Source organism: Prenolepis imparis, unplaced genomic scaffold (assembly GCF_030444845.1).
Source record: "Prenolepis imparis isolate NDT839.2.m4 unplaced genomic scaffold, iyPreImpa1.0 SCAF_12, whole genome shotgun sequence".
In the NCBI taxonomy this organism is placed as follows: domain Eukaryota; kingdom Metazoa; phylum Arthropoda; class Insecta; order Hymenoptera; family Formicidae; genus Prenolepis; species Prenolepis imparis.
Window position 1 is genome coordinate 400,084 of NW_028141170.1, and position 26,459 is coordinate 426,542.

At 37.9% G+C, this 26,459-nt stretch overlaps 2 protein-coding genes and 1 long non-coding RNA gene across 3 annotated transcripts in view; 1 reads left to right on the top strand and 2 right to left on the bottom strand.

Annotated features, from left to right (window-relative positions):
• Positions 1 to 1,391: 1,391 nt before the first annotated feature.
• The window catches only part of Sifr (SIFamide receptor), a 42,722-nt gene continuing 17,654 nt past the window's right edge, over positions 1,392 to 26,459 (bottom strand). The window contains exons 2-3 of the mRNA XM_083051133.1: positions 19,228 to 19,327; positions 1,392 to 8,185 (exon numbers count right to left, since the gene is read on the bottom strand). Of these exons, the coding sequence (XP_082907259.1) occupies positions 7,402 to 8,185; positions 19,228 to 19,327 (884 nt within the window). The 3' untranslated portion in view covers positions 1,392 to 7,401. The remainder of the gene's footprint in view (positions 8,186 to 19,227; positions 19,328 to 26,459) is intronic.
• Positions 10,366 to 11,806, top strand: LOC145943551 (uncharacterized). Its single transcript, XR_014426536.1, has 2 exons — positions 10,366 to 10,506; positions 11,424 to 11,806. It is a non-coding gene; the product is annotated as an uncharacterized LOC145943551 (long non-coding RNA).
• LOC145943550 (uncharacterized) lies at positions 13,923 to 15,827 on the bottom strand. Its single transcript, XM_083051134.1, has 2 exons — positions 15,718 to 15,827; positions 13,923 to 14,599 (listed from the first exon to the last, which is right to left on the bottom strand). Exons 1-2 carry the CDS (start codon positions 15,727 to 15,729, stop codon positions 14,360 to 14,362), a joined length of 252 nt encoding a protein of 83 aa, XP_082907260.1. The 5' UTR covers positions 15,730 to 15,827; the 3' UTR covers positions 13,923 to 14,359.

Sequence of the window (26,459 nt, forward strand, 5' to 3'; positions counted from 1 at the left end):
ATTAAATATTCTAGCTTACATATTTATATTGTATATACGAAATATTCGACACATACATATGTATATACATAATTTGAATATTTTGTTTTCAGATCAATGTGCTGTGGACTACAATTCCGCTATTCTACGTATCGGTGAGTGAGAAATTATTTTATGACATTTCTATAGCGTAGTGGGGTATATGTATATAATATGTTGAAAATATTAAAATATATAGAACATGTTTTAAATAATATGCCTTTTTTAGAAAGGAATATTTAAATAATGGGGCATATATACAAAATTTTTATTCTTATCTTTTAAGAATGTGTTATATAGAATTTGTCTGTTAAACATAACTTTGTATAACAATTGTTAAGATCTTTTATTAAGGAATCACTCCATATATGATTATCAATTTCTAGAATTTGTTCACTTGCCGCAATTATACAAAATTTTTGAAAATGCAGGCACTGGTTTTGGTTAAATTGTTTTAATTTACGGCAACCGTCCGTCTTGGATTGCATTTGATGCATGATAAAAAATCTTAGTTGCTCCATAAAACGAGAATTTTATAACAAGTTAATAGACACCCCCTTAGCTTTTCTTTCATTAATTTTCTCGCCCAATATATGCATATAATATAATTTATTTTTTTTACTGAACATTTCTTTATATTTGTTGAAAAATTTCTCTGTGCGCGAGTGTCGCTGGATCTTTTCCCCGACTGCTTCTGTTTAAGTCTAACATTTTATCATCGCGACGCTCTTTGTGCGTCGTGCGGGGGTTGCGTTTTGCGTTTTACCCGCTATATCGCGCATTCTGTTGCGGTTCGCCAAATTAAGCCTGGAATTTTCGACCACCATGCAGTTTGCGGTCGGACCCCTGAAATGTGTGCGGATAGAAGGATATCGATCCTGCCGATGTTAGCGAGATCGATGACGAGTTTGCGAGTTTCTTGATGAGTAACGTGATACACTTAAACGCAGGTCGCGCGGTTGTTTCGTATTTAGTTTCTCTTCTTTAATTTCGCGTCCTCGTTGCTCCTTTCCGAGGGTTGAATTAGAGTTTCTTTTCCGCTCCGTCTGCGTTCGTTCCGTTTCGCAATTATTCTGCTGCTTTCTCTTGTGTTTCGCGTGGATTTTTATTTCCTCTAGTTCCATTAAAGTTCGACTGTTTTTTTCTCAGTCTGCCTGGCGGATTCAGTGATCAACATTCCTCGCGAATACGTCCCGGTCTGTTTTTTGTCAGTAGTTGCAGTATTTTTTGACCGTGTTAATAATTTCAAATGCAGTTAAATTTTCTACGCTCACGTAAATGAGAGAAAATAATGCGCGTATTTTTGAATTGATACAACTATAAACGCAGGAGACATCAGGTTGATGACTATAAAGAAGCGTACAATGGAGGTATATATTTTATTGTATATATTTTAATGTTCTTTTTTTTTGAGAAAATACGTATACTCGCAACTCGATACATTTTTAGCTACACGGGACGCGATTCGGCATTACCACGGTATTATTCGCTATAAAAAATGTTGAACAAAAAGAATAATTAGAATTTATTGCTACGTCGAACAGTGGACAGAGAACGTGTGCCTTCGGCTGATGGGCGTGATAACGCCAAATCGCCGGCTGTTTACATACCATCTATATATAGATATACATATTATATGTACGTATATACATTTACTCGCAAAACATGTACAACAAACAAAGACTATCTTTCGTAATATTTACGTATATTTATTCGACTTAAAAAAAAAATACGGCAAGTATTTCGTATATTATTCTTGTCAATAAGTGAAGAGGCGTCGACACTGGTGTAACATCTTGATTTGGTACATTATACATACACACACTCTGAGATACAACGCTAAAACACTTATATACTTCGCTCTCGCAATCTTGTCTCCTTATCTAGTATGTTTCTATTATTTCATTGTTATACAGATAACGCGCGCTGCCTATCCATATAACCGCGTAACCGTGAAAGCAAAATAACGGAAGGAGAAGAGGGATGACATATTTCTTTCGGTGTTATATTTGCTAAGAGGATTTAACATTACAGGTGTCTCTTGTTACGAAGCGCGAGCGTAAAACAAATCGCCCATATTTTCGACTTTAAATCGGCAACGTGTGCAACGAAAATGTCAATCTAACCGGTGACACCGGTGTACAAATTTTCAAAAGCGATATTGCACTCTTTACGACGCGATATTATTATTATATTAATGCGAAAGAAGGATCTATTTGAAATAAAATTAAACAATTTACTTAAAGCTGACTTAAAAAAGAACTGCGACGAAGAAAAACGTTTCATTTTCAAAGCGTGAACGAAAAATGCATTAAAATTAATATAGTGACTATGTATTAATAGAAAAAGCTGTCTTTCTCTCTCTCTAATTTTGTTTTAAAAAATGTAACGAAAACACCAACTTTCTCACCAACCTGATAATTATAATTACAGTGAAGACTCGCGGAAAGTAACATTCATACACACACACACGCACATACATACACGATTTTTGCACAAAGCTGTGTAATAGTATTTTTTATACGAGGACAAAGTATCGAAATGTACAAAGGCATCATCTCGCGACTATGAACAAACGTGCACATCTGATATCTCGACGTGAAAATCTCTCACCGCTGTTTCATCATCAAACACACTCGGCTACTTCGCGCAGCCATCGCTAATAATAATATAACCGTAAATACGTTCTATCAATTAAACGTTTTAATTCGCATATCCTGCTTGAGAAGCGAGATTATTACAGCGTATATAATAACAATATAACAGGGAGTGTCGCGCGCGCGTGGTTAATAACAAATTGTGTACAACAGAATGCTTATAAATCTATCGAGAGAAACGCAAATTTACGTTATCGCTGGCTTCCCTCGCGTGTATCTCACGCGCCATCAGAAAAAATAAGCTTATACGAGACGATGGATTAACCTTTCTAAGCGTCGCAGATTACCCTAGGTAGATTCTCGCTGTCTCTCGGAATTAACATTACATGTATCTTCTCGACGTATCTTTGCAAAGAATTTATCGATATATATCGGTAAATTGAAAATTATATAAAAGATTTACGATAAAAGTAGTCTTTCATACAACTTGAGGAATTATACCTTCTCTTTACGTGCATCTTTTTTCTTCAAAATTATTAGTTACTTTATTACGCATACTTTTAACTTTTAACATAAATCTTTTGTATAACATTTTTCTTGATGACAAATTGAAATTAATAAAATATTATCTATCGAGAGCATTACTATATTTATTATTGGGACGCTTGTCTGAACACGGCTCTAGGTTTTAAATGGCGTTTAAACGGCATTTCTGGATTATCGTGATGCTTTGATGAAATTATCGTGCGGTAGGAACCGATCGCCAACTAGAAACATGCGATACGCGATATATAGTTTATCTTTGTATGTAAAACGCATTACTCATTAAATATTAACAATTTTTTCTCGCAGTTATGGCGAGATTGTAAACTTCTGAACGCATATTACAGAACAATGTAATGAAATAGTCATCGAAAGACTCGAGATAAGATCTATTATTTATTATCGGACGCGTTGTGGAAATCACTGAAAACAGTGTCTTCACTATTCTGACGCCAACTGTATCATAGGAGATGCAATTAAATAGTTTCCACACTGATCATGTCGCTATCTCCACTTAACAAATCTCTCACATCAAACTTTTAAAGCAATAAATTTTTTCTACTCCTAAATATCTTAGATAACCAATAAAAGTAATTAACATTAAGTCCAACGACCATTTGAAAAGGATGTAAAAAAAATTAAGAGTCTATATGTGTGAGAGAAACTCTCATCACCGAGATTGTATGGATCTTCTTCTCTTCCATCGTTAAGGGTTAATACCTAAGGAGATTACTTTGAAGGAGATAATCATGAATAGGATTAGTCAATTACTTTTTATAGTGTCAGTCCGGAAACTTTTTGATTGCATGCTTGCAAGTCTTGATGAAACAAGATTTAAGTAAGTAATGAGTATGTATTAGGACTGTAAATGTTCGAATAATCCCGTGTTATTCGGATAAATCGAATAAACTTTAATATACACGTGAGATTTTTGATAAAATATAATTGAATATTTTTTTTAAGCAACCGAATGAGAATATACATATATCAAGTATCAGTTGTATTATCTCTGTAGTGTATTATTCGTCCATTCAAATATGTACAGTTATAGATTGGTCAGAAATATCACAAATATTTAGTAAATATCGAAATATATTGATGATAATTCAATCATCTGAAAATGTGTGTGTATTCGAAATACTTGAATTATTCGATCATTCGTTTTACCTCATTGTCAGATAGAATTATTTGAATGTGTCAAAATTTAATTGCTGACACACACACACACACACACGCACACATCCAAATATCCAAATATTTAAATATATCGGCATTTTGAATAATTGGCTTTATATATGTAGCCCTATTACAAATGTTTTCCTTACATGTATTACAACATTTCCTTGCATATCGTATCTAATTTACAAATGTAATTTTTACGCGCTAATTAAAAGGTCTATTATCTGGTAAACGCCATGATATATCCGACAGACTGTTCGGGAAATTGAACGCAAAAATTCTCCCGGCAAATTCCTGACCCGTGTCTCTATTATTTCATAACGTAAACTTTTACGTCGGAAAATGACGAAAAATCCGTTCAAGCGGGTGCGTGAAAAATATTTCGCGATCATTAACGATCCATAATAACGATTAACAATCTATAGTTTGAAAAAGAGATTTTTTTAGACGGACAAACGTATGGATAAACATGTTGCGCGTGTCTGCATATATATATATTTAATAACAACAGTGGATATACATATAATGTAAATATACAAGACGGAGCGAATACAGACTCACACACCCTTCTCTTTACATGTATATACATACTATTATATTCAATGCTGGTACACTTGATTACTCGCATATTTTTGCTGTTTTATATGTACACACATATACAGTCGCAGTCCGAAATTATTGCCAGCCGACATAATTTCGGTAAATTTAGTTGTTGATATTATCGAAAAGATACGTCAGTGTATGTAAATCTAGAAAGATTATTTCCACCCGTGTGTGTTTATGGCAAAATTGTAAACTTGGCGAAATATTATATCAGTTTCAAGTTCCAAGATTGTTCTTACGCCCCTCCTCCTCTCTCTCTCTCACTCTCTCTTTCTCGAGTTCTTTCAATCAGCTATCGCTACTTAGTTGCATTTTACAGTTTGTCTCTCATTCTATTTTATTATCATCGTTACAAACCTAATCGCGCCGCCGCTCGACTTACTTAGTGGCGACGTCCGCTATTAAGATGGATATGAATTTGAGCAGCGTCTCGAGACCACTGTGTAATAATTCGTACGTTCGTGTTACATCTACGATTCACCCCTCGTCTCTTGTATAAAAACTTTACGAAAATAATTGCTCTATCCTTAAAATCCGGCGATTCGCGCGCTTATCGATTTACAGCTATGAGGATTCAGAGTGATTCCGCCCCCGTCTTCTCTCTCCAGCATCATCCCCCTATCTTCCAGCAAATCGCGCCCGTGGAAAAGCCGATCGTCGTGAAATCTTAAAATGTATAACGAGCAGGTAATGGCGATTGCTCGGTCGCATTAAAAGTGCGATTATTTGACAGATGATTCTTCAATGACGAGCTATAACAAGCGTCTCGTAGTTTCAGAAAATCGCCCTCATTGGGACAATTCGGACAAATTACGCATGCGCAAACCCACAAGCATACGAGAAAAAATCCTATCGATTAATCTGATACAAGAACGAACGAAAGTCTTTGATAACATCCTACAAATCGAACCGCCTACTCGATATTTTCCGAATAAAAGTGCAAGAAGCATCTAAAATAAACCTACAAAAAACATTGAAAACGAAGACGCCTTTGTCTCACACATTTGCGTGAATCTTTTTTATTATATTTCATAAGCGTAAGCCATAAATATCTAAACATCCAATAAACGACAAAAGTACCAACTCGATTAACGTTTCTCGGTAAGAAAATATATATGTACGTAATCCTCTAGTGTATATATAATTTTAAGTACATAGTAGTAAATTGCTGACCTACATGTGGAGGTAGTGTTTACAAAGAGTCGATCAACTCACTTTTTTATCGTCGAAATAAATTCTTTCTTCATTCTGTCATATATTTATAGGATAAAAGTATGGGAGAAAAAAAAATACGTGTGTGGTGTCAATATCAACATTGTGACTTACGAAGAATCGTGCCTTTACTCTCTCCACCGGAAAGGCCGGCAAAAATATGAATAAAATACCCTTCGTGAAACAGTATATACAAATTAATCCGCCTGAATAAAATGGGATATTTCATACAACTTCTCGCGCGATCCCTTTTTCAATATCGTAATCGAAAATCCGATGGACCGAAATCAATTCTTACGCTATATACCGCACTTTACCCGTCCGTGTTGATCCTCCTCTGCTCGATCGAGCGTATACCGTGTAAAGTGGTGCCTGCATACGCCTCCACTTCCGCCTCCTTAATTACGCGGCTACTCCTCCGATGAGTGTCGCGCGCGACGACTAATTGTCTATCACGAGCCGTCGAGAGACAACGAGTCGACTCGCGCATCCGCTCGCCCGCGAGTCATCATCCCGAGTCATCATCCCGCTACTCCGAGCTGTCGCGCTAATTACGTGCCCGACGGGCAAAGGATGATGCATGCAATCGTAACAACAAACTCGCGCGCGAGTTTTCTTAATTGGTAGATCTAACGAACTATTTCTCGCGTATCCTTCAAAATGGCGTACAAATATCATATCGACATATAGAGGAAATCGTAAGGTTCGTTGAAGCGTAATCTCGTCGTCGTGTCATCTTCGAATGATTCCGGAAAAAGCTATAGAACACGCACCTCGTGTCGTATCTAAGCGATCAATTGCGCGGTGAATCTTCCTCAACGCCTATTGTATTACAAGTACGTAAGAGCTACATTGCGACAAAATCGAAAAAACCGACGACGTCTTCCTCTTCCAAGGACAATGACAATGAGACGACAACTGTCGTCTCTCTGCCGCGAGAAATGCGCGCGTCTTCGTAGAAATTGTCTCGTAATCTCTCGATCGTCTTTCCGTCGCTGACTTCCGGCCCGAAGTAACAATCGTGTCCATCACCCGAGAGTGACCCGTAATTCTCGGACCGGCTGACTTTGGCCAGATTTCGGCTTCAACCGCGGGTTGACCAGAAGATCCGTGAGATGAGAAGACCGCCACGTCCTCTCTTCCCTCTCTCTTTCTCTCTCTCTCTCTCTCTCTCCAGTTTATCCCCCGCGTCGAGCGGGTATTATTAAATCTGCACAATAAAGCGAGACCACCTCGGGCAAGACCGCAATTACACGCCGGTGTGGTTGAATATGTAGGAGACGTTGCTGTCCTGATGGACCGGCGGCCCGTGCCAGGCGCGTCTCGTCGACGAATTGTTGTTGTTGTTGTTGACGTAATAGGAGGACTTTCTCATGCTCGTCGAGGAGGACATCATCGCGACGGTCTCGTAATACCTGAGCTTGCCGCAGCACCGACCGCTCTTGAGAATGGCGATGAAGCCGCGCCGGTACTTCTTGTTGAAGAAGGCATAGAGGATCGGATTTATGCAGGAATTGCTGGCGCCCAACCACTGGGCGATCGGCGTGGCGATCGGCAGGATCTCGTCTCCCCCCTCTACGATATCGCCACCCAGCTTGATCACGGCGAAGATCACGTAGAGAGGCAGCCACGAGAGAACAAAGAGTATGACGACCACGACCAGCATCTTGACTACCTTCACCTTCGACTTCTGCTGTAACCTCTCCATCTGGGCGTCCTTGGTGTCGGTGGGTATGTGCCTGCGCCACACCTTGATCCATATGAGAATGTAGCAGAGAGATATGAGAATCATCGGCAGCACGTAGCAGAGAATCAGGTTGCCGATCAGGAAGAAGAGCCTGCCGTCCTCGGGATGCGGCCACGTTTCCAGACAGAGACGCAGATCGGGCTCGTCCTCGTAGATAGACACCAGATCGAAGAACAGCAACCACGGTGATGTCATCGTAAGAGCGATGAACCAGATCACGACGATCATCATGCGGGCTCGTCGTTTCGTGATTTGGCATTTCAGCGGCCACCAGATTGCCAGAAATCTGAAAAATGTACATCGAACGGCTCTATAATAACTATTAATTTTTTTCTCTACTTATATGTTTGCGTTTATTTAAATTGACTAGATCAAAATTTAAAAAAATTTTTAAATTAACATAATTAACATAATTTTAATTGTATTTATAATTTTAATTTAATTTAATTTGAATTATATAAGCAATGACTCGACTTAATAAATAACAAGCCCTGATACATCACACGCATACAGCTGAAAAAACGGCGCTTATCGCGAGGAGATCTGTAAGGGTGGGGTTAAAAGTTTCAGACGACAAAGCGATCGTTCCACAGGTTTGATTAACAAGCCTCTTCGTCACAATGATAAATTTTTACCACCGGAAAGTATACAGTCGCGGATTATAGATAACTGTCTGATTTATCGTATCGTTTCACGAAGAATGCAGAACACGGTCGTTTTAGAGACCAGGTTCGGGCACGAACCCGCCTACTTGACGCCCGTACAGCCGTTACCATTTTTAGATCTCACATATGGAATTGCCAACAATGTTCCATTCGCTCTTTCGAAAGACACTCGCGCCCGTCACGCTCCGACGAGCATGCAAACCGCTTGAGCCGCTTGAGAATAGATATGCGCGGGAGAATATCTTTTATGTGACGCACACGCAAGAGTTGTTTGCTGTTCGACAAACAAGTCAAATTACCTAGGAAAGGTGCGTAATGTTTTTGTCGGTATCGACTTGATTCGATCACCTTGAATGAATAAATAAATTGCATTAATTATTATTGTTGTAAGGCAAACAACATTGGAGCATACTCTACAAGGGAAACCTCCATAAGAAAAGCTAATATATGTGTATGTGCGTTATTGTATATAAAAGAAAAAAACAATATAATTTTTCTATAAATTAAGAAATATTTTTATCGGCTCTCAGTATATAATAAATAAATGTGATTTTTAAATCCGGCCAATAGAGCCAAGCACGAAAATTAATTCTAATTTTCCAGAACTGTATCTCTTGGTTTGAGATTACTAAGTTCCATCAATTGGCAATCCTCGAACTTACAACGGGAGAATAGGCGAGAAAAATATAGGATCGAAAGGGTCTGAATAGCTTAGTGGTAAGAGCAGTCGCCCGGCAAGCGAAAGACGCGGGTTCAATTCCCGCTTCAGCGACTTTTCGGACCAATATTTTTCTCGCCTATTCTCCCGTTGTAAGTTCGAGGATTGTCAATTGATGGAACTTAGTAATCTCAAACCAAGAGATACAGTTCTGGAAAATTAGAATTAATTTTCGTGCTTGGCTCTATTGGCCGGATTTAAAAATCACATTTATTTATAATTTTTCTATTTGACGGAAATTATGGATGGAATACTTTAAGATATTCTTTCTCTTGCCTCCTCTCTTTCTCTCTGGAAGAGCGATTATCCAATAATTTCCAAATGAGTACGCAAATGGCGTTCACCCGTGTGTCTAACGGGATAAGAAGTCGCGGATATAAATCACTTTAGAACAATAGCATCGGACCATCGATCATGACGACGATGATGACGACGACGCGGAACGAGAGCAAACTACGACAATACTTTTGTTTGTTGGAATTCTCGTTAAACGGTGACGAGGCGTGTTCAAATTCAAAGGAGATTTCACCCGCAAATAAGTCATCAAAGTGGTACCTTAGTCGCGGGGTGGGGGGGATGAAGACTCGTGCTTCTTATTAATTAAATAACTTCCCCTTTGACGTTCAATATTTTCTTTAATGAAGGTTCCGATAGAACTTTCCAATTCATCGAATCGCCATTTTTTAGCTCGATCCTCGACGCAGATCCTCGCATCCGCTATGCGATTACAAGCGTACGCCTCTTCTCCTTATCGGCATCATCGTCTTCGGAGGCCTTCGTCGATTCGATGAATAAACTTTAAATACTTGTCGCCGCGCGTCGGGAGTCCTTCACATAAATCAACGCCGGGACCGATACCGATCTATGAGGGCTCTCACGAAACGCGTCGTCACTTCCGGAATCGTGCGGCGGCACGTATACGCCGCGCTCTTATCGCGATAAAAGTGTATGTAATGCAACGAACCTCTTCTCCGCGAATCTCGTGACGAGAAACGAGCCGACGAAGAGCAAAGTTGGAAAAATCGCGGAAATCTACCTTATCCAAGGTCATCTATTGTCACACGAGGAGGGGCGAGTATAATAAGAGGATTCGCGATGATGATCCCAAGACCAAGCATCTATATACAGGGATCGATTGCTCGCAGTTGCAACTGTAGTCTGTAGTGTCGTTCTGTGCATTTGCCAAGGAAAAAAGCTGATAAAACACTTAACATGTTCAAACTGGCAAGTATATCCATCTTGTTCATTATATATATGTTTGTACATATGTGTATTCGATTTAATTCCGACCGCGAGATATTCACTTCCGTGACGTTAATTTTTAAGTACCACGCGGGGATGTTAGTGTGACACATGACGTAAAATTCTCGTCTAGCGTCTTTAATTTTCGATATAAAGCCAGCGATTTTTAAACGATAAAAAATGACACGATGATATACATATAAAATTATAAATGAAAAATTATATCTCAAATATAATTGCGAATTATAAATAAGGACTCAACAATCAAATACATTCCGCGCCAGTTTGAGGATTGAAAAGTTGTTTGACCACCGTTCAATTTTTCTAACAAACGCAGCTAGGGTGAGTTATGTACGATTGTATAGGCAGTGCGCGTTTGCGTTATAAATTCGTTAAATTTCCTTCGAATCGGAAACGTTCGGACACTTCGTTTCATGAATCAGCCTGTGAAATTTTTTTCGAAACACCTATCGAGAGAAATGCTATAGTTATTGCGAGACTATGCCCCTAAAATAAAAATATTACGCGAAACTGTCACGCGATAATTATTAAATTATTAAATTACCACAAGAAGAAAATGAATTACCACGGGCCCAGAGAAAGGAGAGAAGAAAATGAAAAGAATTGTTCTTGGCACGTGCGATCGCCGCGCGGTGATTAATTGGAACGAGATGATATCGAGCTCGCGAGTCGCAAAAAGCGGACCGATCAAAGTCGCCACCGGGGTTAAACGCGCCTCGCTCGCTCGCTCAGGCACACTCCCGACATTTTTCATAACTCTCGTAAAAACGGCGGGTGAGGAAAAGAAGGGGAGAAGGAATAAAGCCTCTCGGAGTTCGAGAGAAGAAAGGGTCGCGCGACGTTTTTTGTTTTTTTTAAAGCGCAATTATTTTTCGCAGATTCTCGCGATCGCGATGGTGGTGGCGGTCACTTGGGGTGCACCAGCCCCGAAACCAGTAGGAGAGCCACCGTTGGCGCCTTATCCTCTGGTCTACCCTCCGCCTCCGTCGCCCTACGCAAGGGCGCCTTATCCTCTGGTCTACCCTCCGACAACGTCGCCCTACGCAAAGGGAATTTATCCGTATTATCCGGTAGTGGTTCCTGTGGTGTATTACAACGGCAAGTGGGCCCATCCGCTCTACCTCTACTGATTTCAACAGTCGCGTCGGGATCAACGTCAACACCGGCGCGCGATGTCTCGTATATACTTATATTAACCCGCGACTCACCGCAACGCGCCAAATGATTCTATGTGTATCACGTGAAATATCTCCCGAATAAAGTATGCTTTTGTCGCAAACGCCGCAGTACGCTCGTTGATACTCTATAACGATTTCCCTTCCCGTCAGGCGCCGGCTCTTGCCAGCGCGTCTCCAGCATCCGATTAATTCTCTCTGTCTAAGGGAAGAAGCTCTCATCCGAGCTTGGCAGACTGCGAGCGCTATCGAAAACTATCAATTCTGCTGTCCGTTTGTTTCGATGATATTTATGAAACGATGCATATTGTATACCGTATAATCGCGCTGTTTTATAATTTTATCTGTTAGAGCGAAACTCATTATACTTTAGCGCGATTAAATTAGCGGGATGACAGATGAAATTTTAGTCTCGCGAGGTATGTGCTATGCCGTAATAAATGATTGTACATTATTGAATAACGTAAAGCAAATACATGCGAATAGAAATGTAAAGTAACATCATTGTGCATTCAGGAAGCAGATACGCGATTCGATATTTATTACTCATCATTTTTTAATCTTGATAAACTTCAGTTTTATAATTCAATTAACTCGAAGTCATACGAACGAGAAAATAAATTAATTAGAGCGAGATCCAGGGGAAATAAATCATGTAATATTAAAAAAGCTTGTAAATAATTTTATATGAGGTCACGCGCAAGGAATATTAAAAATTATCGGCTAAATGATAAATAAAATATACAACGACTCTTCTTCACAATAAAAAAATGACGAATATCGAACACATTCAATAATTATCATAAAATTATTGAAATATAATTTTACAATTAGAATTCATTACAGTATTCTGTTTATCTAAAATTAATTTCAATTAATTTTAGATAATTAAAATTAGAATTTAATTTCAATTAGATTTCATTTCAATTAGAATTTGTTACGCATTGTTCCATCTTTTATTCACAAGTGTTCGATTGTTTCATTTCTATACATGTGAAATAATTTTTAAAGTGTCAGTTTTTATTTATAATTATTAAAGACACACACACACACAACTGTCATACACCAGACACGAAATCGTTCCAAAAATTTATTTTTCCGCCGTGCAAGATATTGTGCATAAGATATTAGGGTATTAATGCATACCAACGCGTATGCATACATATTGTTCTGATAAAGGATATTACGGTGGCAAAACGTAACCATGTGTATCAAGCAATTCTATTATTATATTATGCCTTTAAATTTATTCTAGAGAAGATGAAGGTGATAATCATATTTCGCGCGATACGATCGCGGAATTAAACTATTACTAGTTTACCATATAAGAGAAAAAGTGCATTTTATATGTCGTCACTAGAAAAATGCAATTTTCAATATTCTCTGGCGTGAATGAAAAATTCATGTTTCGTGCAAGTATACGCAATTTCATTGTGTGCATTGTTTTTGTCGAAAAGAATCTTTCAACGATTTATTTTCTAAAGTATGAAAGATGAACAAAAGTAAGAAAGTATGTCGGACGACATGTATTGATGAGACAGTTTCTCGTTGAAAATTATTATTTTGGACAAAGCACTTGAGACGAATAATTAAATCAGTAATTATAAATCATCTTCCTATGACTTCTGCGTCTGTTAATTTCCAACAGATCTCGTGTCAACTGTCGCGAATTATCAAGTATGCGCGTTTTGACAGTTTCCTCTTCCTCGTTTCGCATCTACATCTCGTCCGAGATGCAAAATTTGTCAGTGTCCAATAAAGTGAAGGTACTGAAGTAAAAATACTTGAGGAAGAAAGGAGGGCAGAGACACTCGTAAAATGTGTAAAATCAGAGTCCGATACTGATTTCGATGCGTGTGCATACGTGTGTATACGTGTATGTGTGCTCGCGTGCAAGATGGTGCCGTCGGTATGTCTCTTATAATATCTCTCTTTATACGAAAAATAAAAAAAGTACGTTTGCGCGCACTCCGGTTTATTGCGCCCTTAGCGATATATACCCACGTTCAATAAAACCGCTCACTGTATTCAGCGTGGAAATAAATTGTAAGATTGATAGATGTGCGGAATGGCGAACGGAAAGCGTAGAAATCTCCTCGCAAAGTTTGCCGGAAGGAAGAGAAGAGGAGGAGAAATTATTTTCTTTTACTTTATGATAGCTCAGGAATTTGGAGAGAAATGTGATCAATATAAGACTCTCGCTAAAGATTTGTAATTAAAATTTTATTAAAATTCCATATGAAAACACGAGGGTAGGGTTCGGGAAAATGATGGCGGAATGATCGAGGCGAAAGTCCGGAAATTTAGGTCGATGAAGCCAAGACAAAGAAAAGACGAATGTAGGAAATTGGCCGATTCCAGAGTATTAGTCCCAATTGGTCCGCTTCACCGTGTGCTCGGTCATGGTGGGCCTGATGATGACGATTCGCAACGGCGAGTGAAAGTCGAAATCGGCGGGAATGTGCAATTTTTTTCTGTCCCTTCGAGCCGCGATCTTCTCTTTCGCGTCACGAGGACGATTTCGATCGAGGAAGTGGGGGATGTATGTGTTATTTCTTTTTTTGTCTTTTTTTTTCTTCCGGGGCTGTGTCGTCATGAGACTCGGTGGTGGTGGTGAGTTTAACGCTGACTCTCCTAGTTTAACCGTGGAGAGAGAGACCGCCATGGCCGGTCAGAACAGTCCTGGTGACGACGGCGGGGGTGTGTACAGCGGGGGCGATCGGCTGGGCGATTATGGTGGCATGAGCTGGGGCAAGAGCGAGGGCCGGGGCAGCAACGACCTGAGGGGCGACGATCGGGCCGATGCCATGGCTGACGGCAACGCCGGTCAGACCACCGGGATAGGCGACGGCGACAGCCAGAATGGCAGCGAAGACAGCCTACGAAGAAGATTGTCAAGTGGATTTATAAAAGCGTCTCTCTCCTCTCTCTCTCTCTCTCTCTCTCTCTCTCTCTCTCTCTCTCTCTCTCTCTCTCTCTCTCTCTCTTCTCTCTCTCTCTGTCAGTCGGGTGATCCATGTACTCTCTCCCGTCGAATTTATTTCTATACGTTTAATCAAATCGCCATCGATAGATCGCGTCGATAGATCGACAGAATTGAAATCTGTCTCGGCAAAAATTGTAATTCGGGTGTTCGCGGAATTTACGATTGATCAGCGAATCATGCGAAGCTTGAGAATCGTTTCGCAAGAGATCGAGAGTCGCGATCGCGCTAAAAAAATGCAGTTGCATTCCGCATAGACTAACAATGTACATGCTTGAATGATTTCGCTCGCGTAAATTTTTCGCTGGAAAGAGAAGTTAAGTTGCTGTTGCCACGGCAAGACCGGTGAACGGCGTAAGGGTTCGTGTCGCGCTCACAGCGGAAAGGTCGCTGCAAAAGTGTCAAAGAGGGGAGAGAGGCCGAGAAGAATCTTTTTTCTTTCCTCGGTACACGCGTATATTCAGCCGCCCGTCTCTCTATCGATCACGGAGGAGGCGCGAGAGCGACGACGAAAGAGTTACCGCGGCTTGGAGAATCTCTATTTACTCGAGCTGTATAGACGCGAATCACACGCGAAAGAGACTCCTTCGGCGAAAAGAAAATCCCGGGTGTGTCGTGGAAAATGAGAGCGCGAAATCGTATCTCCTCGTGCACTATATCGATTTTTCACAGATCGCGAAGGCGGTTGAGTTTGACGTAGAAACTGCCGGATCGATGGAAAACTCGAAGGAAATGCGCGTCTCTGCAAAAGCAATCGATGGAAATATACGCCGCTCGGAAATTGAAAGGTCGTTTCAAAGGTCAATCTACAGGACTATTAGACGCGTTGTGTATTCTGCATAACATTTATGGTCTCATCGATAGTCAGTCGTATAGACAATAATGGAAACGCAATCGGTAAATGAAACGGTCGCGGTTGAACATTTTGTAATTGTAATCGAAAAAAAAATTGCGGAAAGAGAGAGAAACAGAGATCGATATAAATTGTAATTTAGATGAATCGTGTTGGCTTACCAGCTTGAACATGTTGATTGGTTGTGGATTGCTTGTTACTTCTCGGAAGTAAATGAGTTTGTGCCTGTTTAGGCGACTCGGGAGCCTTATATACCGCGCGCAATTTTTTAAAATCACCATAAACTTGATCACGTGACCCGCAGTATCAAGTATGACGATATATCCCGTATCAATTGAGTCAGCCGATCGCCGAACGTGGTGGTGGTAACCGCGCGACCAATCGGCTATCGCGATCTACCAATCCCAACGTTCGCCAATAATATGATTCGCCAATAATGCGCTTTCAACCCCTTCAAGCATCCATCTCGTAAGAATTAGGTTAGACACTCCAGTAAGATGTAAGATACTGTAAAACCGATATCCGACACGCACACACGCACTCACCACGCGAGTATACCAGTATCGCACACGATCGCGTGTGTGGGATATGTGTATGCCTCGTGGAGAACAAATTGCGGCTGGTGTTCACCACTGAATTTTAGACTCATTTCATAAAGATGCGACCAAAATCTAAACCCGCGACCCCGATCTTCTTCGTACTTTTTCAAGCATCGCGCGAATACTTTCTTATATGAGAGCGCGTTCTTTGTGTATCCCAAAAATATGATTTTTGACAATAAATTCTGGATTCCACATCCAAATATTCGACATCTTTATGTAGAGTAAAGGATCCATTCGTGATTACTTTGATAAACTTAAACTGATACATTTTTCACGAATTTTAATTGTGAATAATTGTAAATAATTGTAATCATACGTCACCTAAAAGAATTCATACATTTCCATTTTTTTTCTATTATGAAAATATATATATCAGTCATCAAGGCTAATGTAGATGGCTATCCTTTGTGCTAAGTAATATAAAATGATATGTTTTTTTTTTCTAAGTAATTAGCATATCGAACTATTTGCAAAGTTCATAAATATTTTTACAAGAGTATAAAATTATATATTTTATTCGTAAGGCCCATTATAGACTCTTAGCTCTAATATTTTATTACAATATTTAATTCTTGAATTTTCAACGGTATAGTTATAAACTCTATCTCATGCCAATTGTACAAATATAGAGATCATTCTCTGCGCTCGCGTAGAGAGTTAAAATTCGGATTGACCGAAATTGCGCTAATTTTGATTAAGTTTCGCAACCTCGACCTTCGTCATCCTTTGCAATTTGAATTATGTATTCCTTTGAGCTCGTTGGAAGTTGAACGCGATGATCGGGGCAATCACGGAGATTAGAACAGTTCCTGTCATTCGGCGTCAAGAACGAGCGTCTGAAATTAGGGAGAGGAGCAATTTAATTCGCCCGACAGAGCTCAGGAAGGTGCTCTTTTGGAAAGCGAATCAAACTTTTATCAATGAGAAATGTTACATAATTAATCGTGTCACGTTTCTCCCTTTCCGCGTCCACTAAATTGGTACCGAGTTAGATAATGTCGCGGCGCGATATTATACGACTCGGATTACGAATTACATTTCGTCGAGAAATGCATGGCAAGTTATAGTATATACATAATACAACACAAGTATATCGAGAATATCGCGTATCAACACTTCATCCGAGTCTTTTCAAGCTGATATAATTTATGAGATATATAATATATGAGATATATGTAGGTGATATGTAGACGACACACCGAGAGTGCACAACTTTATCTATCAAACATCGGCCGTCAATGTCCTAGGTAAACCACCATTCTGCGTTGGTACTGATAGCACAGTTAATTATCTGTTGCGAAGGAACGTTGTGTGCCCGTGTGTTTGTGCAGACGCGATATTTCGTGGCACAAACACACATATATATACCCTGTATCGTAACGAAGATGAGATCCAGCCAAATTTTCAGCATTAAAACTTTGCTTTGAATCGTCGGCTTGTTGAAAATTTCACGGACCAGTGAAAATAACGCCGAAATAAAATATATTTCTTCGCCCGTGGAATTTATCTCGCCAAATAAAAATACGCGCGCGCATAATTTAGGATAGTTTGCGAAACTCCATTCACGCATGTTCCTCCGATTTCAAGAGATTCGAACGCCGGTTCTCTGTCCTGTCGTCCTTCTCCATCGCGAGCGAAGCATATGGGACAGGAAGAAGATATATATTTTTGGCCTGGCACTCTTGGCTACGTCGTCCGCCAAGAGTGACGAGAGTGAGGGAAGATGCATTCGCGCACGTGGTTGGGCGAAAAGACAATTCCACAAGTTCGGGACGATCCCTTTCGTCGAGCAATTCGCGGAAGATCGATCGTTTCCGAAGATCCTATAAAACTATTCCTAGGGGTTCGCGCGACGGAGAGAAGCCTCTCGTTTTCCACCCCCTAGTCTTCTAACGTGAAATTGATATCACGAAACATCGTCGTTTGCTCTAAAATTCAAGCGTGTCCTCGTAAGTTCCACTTCTTTAAACTTTCCCATCCAATCTCATTTGTTATATATTTTCAATCGGGAATAATAATTTCGTATTTTTATATATCGTCAAAACTTTCTCAAATCTGGTCTTCCGGAGCTTCCACCCTTTCTCGAGAGCTTCTCGTACCCGATTCAGTCGAGCAGGTGCATCTTTATGGCGTTGCGCGATAGCAATAATTTGCGCCATGAATGAAATACGAGGTCCACATTTCATTCTCTCTCTCTCTCTCGTAAGACGAGAGTCTCACGTATGGAGCTGCGCGCACATTAGAGTCGATTTATGCAAATATGCGTGATTTTCATTCGAAATTGATATAAAGGTAAAATTATACGTTATTGAAAGTTAATAAAGTGTCTCTACGCGTAATAACGGTATGCCAATAATACGGCATATATGACGATATACGATCGAGACACATACACACACTGAGACGCATTGTTGACTTTATTAATATCAAATCACGTCGACAATGCGTGCGTTATGTCGCAGTTTATAATTATTATCGATAATTATAATGGCATTGCATTGCTGATGAGAAAATAAATGTGTCACGGCGAGCTCATGTTGTGTTGCGAGACGACTGGCGCAAGAAAATGTTAGATTTCATCAGACATAAAGATCTGATTTGTATATAATTTTAATGAAATTTGCCGGAAAAGCGCCACGATAATAAAACGATATAAAAATTTATCTCCGCCCGGTTTTCTGTCCGGATAATTCTATGTAATTCTCCAGACTTAATTTATCCGGCTCTAGTATAACAGGTTCGCTTGTGAAAATTTTTATATCGAAAATTGCTTGGATAATTAATTCGTTCCAATGATAGAATGGTCTTGAAAGCAGTATACAGGAACGATATATTACCACTCTCATCTATTAAAATTTAACCTTAATCTCGCCTTCAATATCCGTGTTTCAGAAATAAAAGGTCGTGCAAACGGCACCGCCTCCGAATTAGCATATCGAGTAGCGAAAAAAAAAAGAAAAGGAGCACAAGCTAGACTAATGGAGGCCAACATTGTGCGAGATATTCGCTTTTCCAGAGTGTATGTAGTCACGCCGCGCGGATATAAAAGGTGGGACGAGTAGCACGTACCTGTCTAAGGAAACCGCGACTAGGCTGTATACGGAGGCCGCCACGGAGACGCCCTGTACATAAGCGACCGTCTTGCACATGAACCATCCCAGAATCCACGCTGAAACAGAAAAGTTCATAATTTATCGTTTCAAGTATCAAACTCACGGCGGCCACGCCGTGAAGAGCTTTTTAGCACGGGCTACTTAGCGAGGGCTGAAATTCACGTGTTCGGCAAAAAACGAATGCAAAGTGTACGAGAAGCACTTGGCGGAGATACTAATTATACCCGCATTACGAAAACAAACAAAAAGAAAAGAAAAACTATACCCTATTATGCAAAATATGAATTTGCTTAAATGTAGCGTCAAATTAGCGATAACATAAATAGTTTCTCTTTTTTTATAAAAAAAATTGTATAAAATTGTATTCCAAAAATGGACTTTCTGTTTTCAACTATTTACTTGTACGCAAACTAATTAGCAGGCCATTTAAAAGCAGAGAATTTTTGCGGCGAACGTTTCTACTCGAATAATTTAAATTAGGATCAATGGAACTAATATGAATAATAGAATGAAAGAAAAACGTAGCTGGTGATACGCACAAAAATAATTAGTATCTGTCGGATTCATATTATTTAAATTTGTATCTTCATTATAAAAACAAAATTGCTTTTTCGAAGATACACATATAATAACTAATTTAAAATAAATAATATATATATAAAATATAAAAATAACACCCTGTGTTTATATTTTATATTATAATATAAAAAATTAATATTATATTAAATATAAATATAGATGCGCTCTATTTCTGTAAAAGGAATAATATCTAGATGATGACTTTAGGCGAAATTTACATCGTTGTAATCTATTTTAAACAAAAGGATGATGTGTATAATTTTTACTACGTATCACTTTGTCGCGTTTAAAGAGAAAATATTACTCCCACGAAAGTTCGAGGATAAAAAAAATTCAAAACAACTAGGGTCATCGATCATTGTCCGCGATTGATGTCACGGTAAATAATTACCATAATTGAAAGCATTTAATAACGCAATAATGGTCAATGGAAAGTTTATCGCGTTCTCAGAATAATAGGTATTTAGAAGTACATATGGGAACGAGTGAGGAGGTAAATCCCTGTCGGAGGAAAGGTCGCTCGTACAAGTATCAAACGATGCCTACTGTGCAACATCATTGGGGTACAAACAAACAGCGCAGAAAACGGGGTGTACATTTTATCTTTGACCAGATCCCGAGCCCATAATTTTCGCCAGTTGGCGGCGCCAAAGTACCCTTTCACGAAAAAGTATTTTCGAAGTTCGGAAAGAATCATGCTATAAATTCTACGGAATAGAGAGGGAAACGCGTGATTCGCGACTCGAAGCTGCAACTCGAGACTGTAATAACGAATAGCACGAGGTGTGCAGCGACAAAGTATTAAGATGGGTGTTCCCGGTGTGTCGAAAGCTGCCTGTTAATCGAATTCGATCGTTTTCTTTTAATCAAGCAACGACGACACGTCGCCGGTCGAATCAGGTTCGGTTCGCGTGTTATTCGACACTCATATAGTATAAGTATTGTATGCACCGAGAGAGTGAATGGTGTACATATATACGCAACGAGGTCGCATAGAAAGGAACCTCCCGTGTACTATTGCAAGCCGATAATTACTTGTTCCATCGAATACATAATTCTTCGATGCCGATAAGGTGAGTCGCGTGCATTAATACATCCACATACGAGCTGCGGACTCATAGCTCGCTTCGAAACAAGGGTTTTATGCGCGTTAATTCTCACAATGGAAGGCATGTCGATCATTTCTGAAAATTAAATTTCTGGAATATATATCGATAATAAAATAATAACTAAAATAGGAACGAAGTAAAGTCGACCCAACTAGCCAAAATTATATTTATTTAAAAAACACACAACGTTTCGACCATATGGATGTGGTCCTTATCAAGTGTAATATTCATTAGTAGAGGTGCAGCCAAATTAACGATGGCTACACCTCTACTAATGAATATTACACTTGATAAGGACCACATCCATATGGTCGAAACGTTGTGTGTTTTTTAAATAAATATAATTTTGGCTAGTTGGGTCGACTTTACTTCGTTCCTATTTTAAAATTTTACTAGCGACTTTTTAAGTATCTAATTATTAAAATAATAACTTTTTTATTTATTTATTATTTGTTTTTATTATTTTATCCCTATATAAGATATACAGAGAGTTTAATGAAATTTTTAATTAAAGCTTAACTACTTGAAGTATTTAACGCATTAATATTGACCTTTTCAACTTTCAAATTACATGTTAAAATAAATCCCAAATATACATTGAAATTTTCTTGTGCATATCTACCATTTAATGACGACTCTACGTTTTACTGCATAAAAGTAATTAACTTTCATGCGAGCGAAGCAATTTTTTCATAATGTTCAATCAAATATATTATGAATCCCAGAGATTTTTTAAGTGCATGGGAATTTAAATAATAAAATTATCACACGTCTTTACAGGGTGTTTCGGAATTGATCGTCCTAACTTAAAATATGAATTTATATAATCTCAAAATAGTAACCAAATAGTAAGTAAACAAATTCCTCTAGAGAGAGATATGTCCGCAAATGCCTTATTCGAGAGATATTACACGGTTAATACACACTTGTCTCCGTATGTCACTTTTATCATAACGATATATATCATTAAAAAATATTTCTCAACGCTTCAACGCTTTTTGTGAACTAAATATAATTTTATTCTAATAAATATCCACTAATAGTAAATAAGTGGACATAATATTTGTGTATAAAATGTATGTCATTTTTTGGTAACATTTGCAGATACTTTTAGAAAAATGTTTTATTTATTTCTAAATTCATATTTAAATCTTGAAATACCCTGTATGTATATACAGTTCTTCATATAAAGAGTAAAAACAAGGTTGTGTATCCAGTAAAAGGAAATTAAAGAGACCTCGAAAAGTTTTGAAATTCAATTCATCAATTCGATCTTTTGGGTTCATAAGCTCATAGAGAAAATTCGCTTTCGTTGAATGTTGGTTTGATTCGCGCAATATTCTCGGCTCGGTTATAACTTTTACGGTTACACAATGGACGAGGACCTTCAAAATACTGTGAAAAATATCATGGTCATTGTCGCGGCAATAAGGACGCGCGTCATGGATGACGGAAGTTGGATCACGGTACGGAAGAAACTTTCACGGAGATCCACTCGAAAGTCTTGTTACATCTCGGCTCTCCCGACGGGACATTCGGAAAGTTTTTCACTGAATAATGCGCGGACGTTTACGTGACTAGTGTGTAGGGGATACAAGTTTCCGGGACGAGAGCAGTCCACGATTTCGAGATAAACGCGAGCTAGTTGGAGTTAAATCGACGTCTTTGTTTCTTCTCAGGCGCGCAAAACTTGTTACTTCTTTATTATCCGGGGGAAAATTGCGAGGCGAATAGATAACGTATCCGGAGTGGAGGACACACATCAGAGTTCGCATCAAGATCGATGCAAACTGGCGCATGAATAATCTCTTGCGAGAGATGGAGAAAAGAGGTAGCCTCGCGCTACATATATAACCATTTTATTAAACCGTTTGTAGGTATGTAATTACATAATCGTCCCGCACGTGGTATTAGTATTTTCCTTTCTGTTTCACGGCGAGAGAGAGAGAGAGAAATATCGATTGCGCCACTTTACAAAGGCTAATGCGAGTGGAGAACCAGTTTCATAACGCAACGTGTAATAACGATTGATAATGATGATAAACACACTCCAACTACGCGAAAAACGATTCGTGCGCACGTGTATTATTTTTTTTTATTTTTTATTTTTTCGGCATCCTATATCGAGAGAGATTTTTCCTCAACAGACAAGGCCGCCGATAAAGTTTTAATCAATGTTGCGCGACTACTTTATGACAATTTTTTTTCGAATTTATTTTCATTCAAATTAATCTCTGCTCTCTCATCGATCTACCACTCGAACTCTAATAAATGTAAAATGTCACATATTATTAGTCGTGAGTCAGACAAACGGCTCATTATTTATATTTTCTCCTTCCCACATTCATGTACGTATGTATCGATAATAATCTTAATATATAATTTTCCATTCAAAATTGTCATTTTAATTTTATAAACGTTCAATTTTTTTATGGTGACTTATAGTTAATTATATACATATGCGCCATACTAATTACATCATATTACATTAAAAACTGAGACGATAATTGAAGAAAAATATTTGATTCATTTTTGTCAGATATACAACCCTTAGAGAGAGTATGCATGTTTCAACTAATTTTTTATTTTTTATAGACTGGTTATTATATTTGTTTACCAATTTTTACCAAATTTATTATCACATTTATTTATTATTAATACAAATAATAGTCTATTATTTCGTAAAATTGTTTTAAATAAAATGACAGAAAGAAAACGTATATATTCAGAAAAATAAATGCTTTTTAAACAAGTACAAAACAATAGAATTATCGCTATGAAATAAAGACAATTAATTTTCTGAAAGTTTTTCTTAATTTCGAATAACTCCTATCAAAATGATTCATTAAATGTATAACTTTATAATAACGTGAATATATTGTTATCAAACAAAGACGATAATTGCTTAATTTTATAAAAATTATAATTTTAAATAAAATCCGTATTAATTTCTATTGTGCGATCTAAAAAATAGAGTCAGAAGAGCTCTTTTTACAGATATCCTCTCGCTTAAAATCTATCGCACGAAAGGCCGAAAAAAACTATTGCGTTTCAAAATGTAACTGTTTCTTGGTGACAGAAGTCGGAGTTAATCTCGAAAACACGCAATGTCATGCGTTAATGACGTTTTTCCCTCGGCGGCCTTCACTCGGCGCAAAAAAAAAGAAAAAAGGTCGCTCTTGGTCGTCTACTATGACTATAAACAAGGTCCGGTCGGATCGGTTAGTGGTAGGTACATATTATTTATCACAGAGTCACGTCTCTCTCTGATTTTAAAATGTCAGATTTTTATATTTACGCGCAAACATACATACAATGTATATAGACGCAACGCACGTGCAATGCCGTCTGTCTGCATATCACTTTCACTATCTACGGTCTATTGGATAAGCCAATACGCTCTTTGCTGGATATAATTTACGCACACAACTGCAATTTACACTGTACGTCACATTATGCTTATAAATGTCCTATTAGTTTAGCGAGACAGGAAAAGCTTACAGCTGTTTTGCGAGCAGAAAATATAGTACATTACAGTGTATGAGACGATCTAGTTACGAGGGGTAGTTAAATGGCAGAAGAGAGTCTCTCATTTTGTATATTAAAATATATATATTGAGATCATTTCAGAGATAGACCTTCCGAATATATATCAGCTACTTATTAAATTTATTTCGATTATTCTAGAAAGAGCATTTCAGAAGTGAACTATCTTAATTAGAATTAAATATATCTACCCTATACATTTTTTACAGGACGTTGAAATTAAATCGAAAACATATAAATAACAAAATATATAACAAATATATAATTTTATATTCTATTTATATGTTCTTGATATAAAATAACTGAGGACGAAAATACCGATGCCAATATTTCTATCGATTCGAGTAATTTCATTTCACAGTTTAGATTGAAGATAGGCCAACTTTTAAATGAAAAGTAGATCACAGATTAATTTAAGATCGGGGTCATCAAGACTTCTTCCGAAATTGTCCTTCTTTATCAAGATGGAGTTTATATATATTACATGTAAAAATCATCAAAAGTAACTTATTAAAATATGTAACAACACATTTAGAAAATTAGAACATCTTAATTGATTTAAAAAGAAGTTAATTGTTCCATAATAATTACAATATTTAGGGAGAGAGACATAATCGTATAATTTTTGACATAAATAATAATCGATATTTTTTTAACGATGCCAATGTGAGATAATCATCTTTTTTAAATAAATATTTCTTAAATATATTAGATACCTGATTAGAACTACAAAATTCTCAAAATCCATTTATTCTTTTTTTCTAAAACTTACACTAAACTTCTCGAAAGATAAAAATTTCTTGGAAAATCTACTATTGTGTGCTTCTCTTCCTGGATTATAATATTTCAACACTACTCTTCTAATTGCGAGAATCTTATACACAGGGACATTCAATAACACCTTGTTTGTCACGAGATTGCACGAAGAAGTAATCGTAAAGACCATGATGTTGCCATAGAGCGCCGAAGATGAGTGCGCGTCTTATGGGCTCGGATACGCGTTGACAGTGTTGTGGACCACAACACGTTCTCGGACATATCGGAATCCTTCCTATATCGATGGGAGAATAAGAGAAAAGTACAGGGAGGATGTCGTGTAATTGCTGCGCCATGAATCAGCAGTTGACGTCTCTGCGTCGCGCAATTTTGGCAATTTCGCTTCTCGCTCCGGCTATTTATCTTCCACGTTCCATTTCATCATGCAAAAACGCTGCCGAAATATTTCCCGATCATCTCCCAAATACACGCAAAAAGATATTATGCACGAGTATAATTTTAAAATTTTTACACGAATAAAATCAGATAAAAAACACGTTATTAAGAAATGGAACTTATTTTAAGATAACTTTTTATATTTTGATAAGATACAGATACATATTTATTAATTGTCTTATGTCTTCGTATAATATAAAATGTATCATTATACACATAGTATGTAAATCAATAATTTTGATATACATATATGGATAGTTATTGTATACATATATTATATACATTATTATATATAAATTATTGATTTCTATTTCATACTTATGGTTTATCGGGGGACACATTATCTCTTCAGAATTCTCCGTTACATTTGAAATAATAAAAACCTACTTTGCTCTAAAATTTATGCATCTTAATACGCAATAGACCTAAAATTTATATCGTCTTGTATGCTGTTAAATCCAGCTTTTCGTGAGACGATATACGGAGGTTCATAATTTATATAGTTGTCGAACCATGTCGACTTATGAAACGCTCGATTTGTCTAATATCCAAACTGGGCGGAAAGAAGCATCCATCGTTGAATGAAAATGAAAGAGAGCGAAAAAACTTATTGTATGGTTCACGTGTGTGTAAGAGAGATATATACATCATCGTGGAGCATTGTCGAAGACGGAATGAAAAGGATTGAAATTTTGCGCAATTTGGGACAGTGTCGAGCGGAATCTCCCTTTCCTCTCATCGT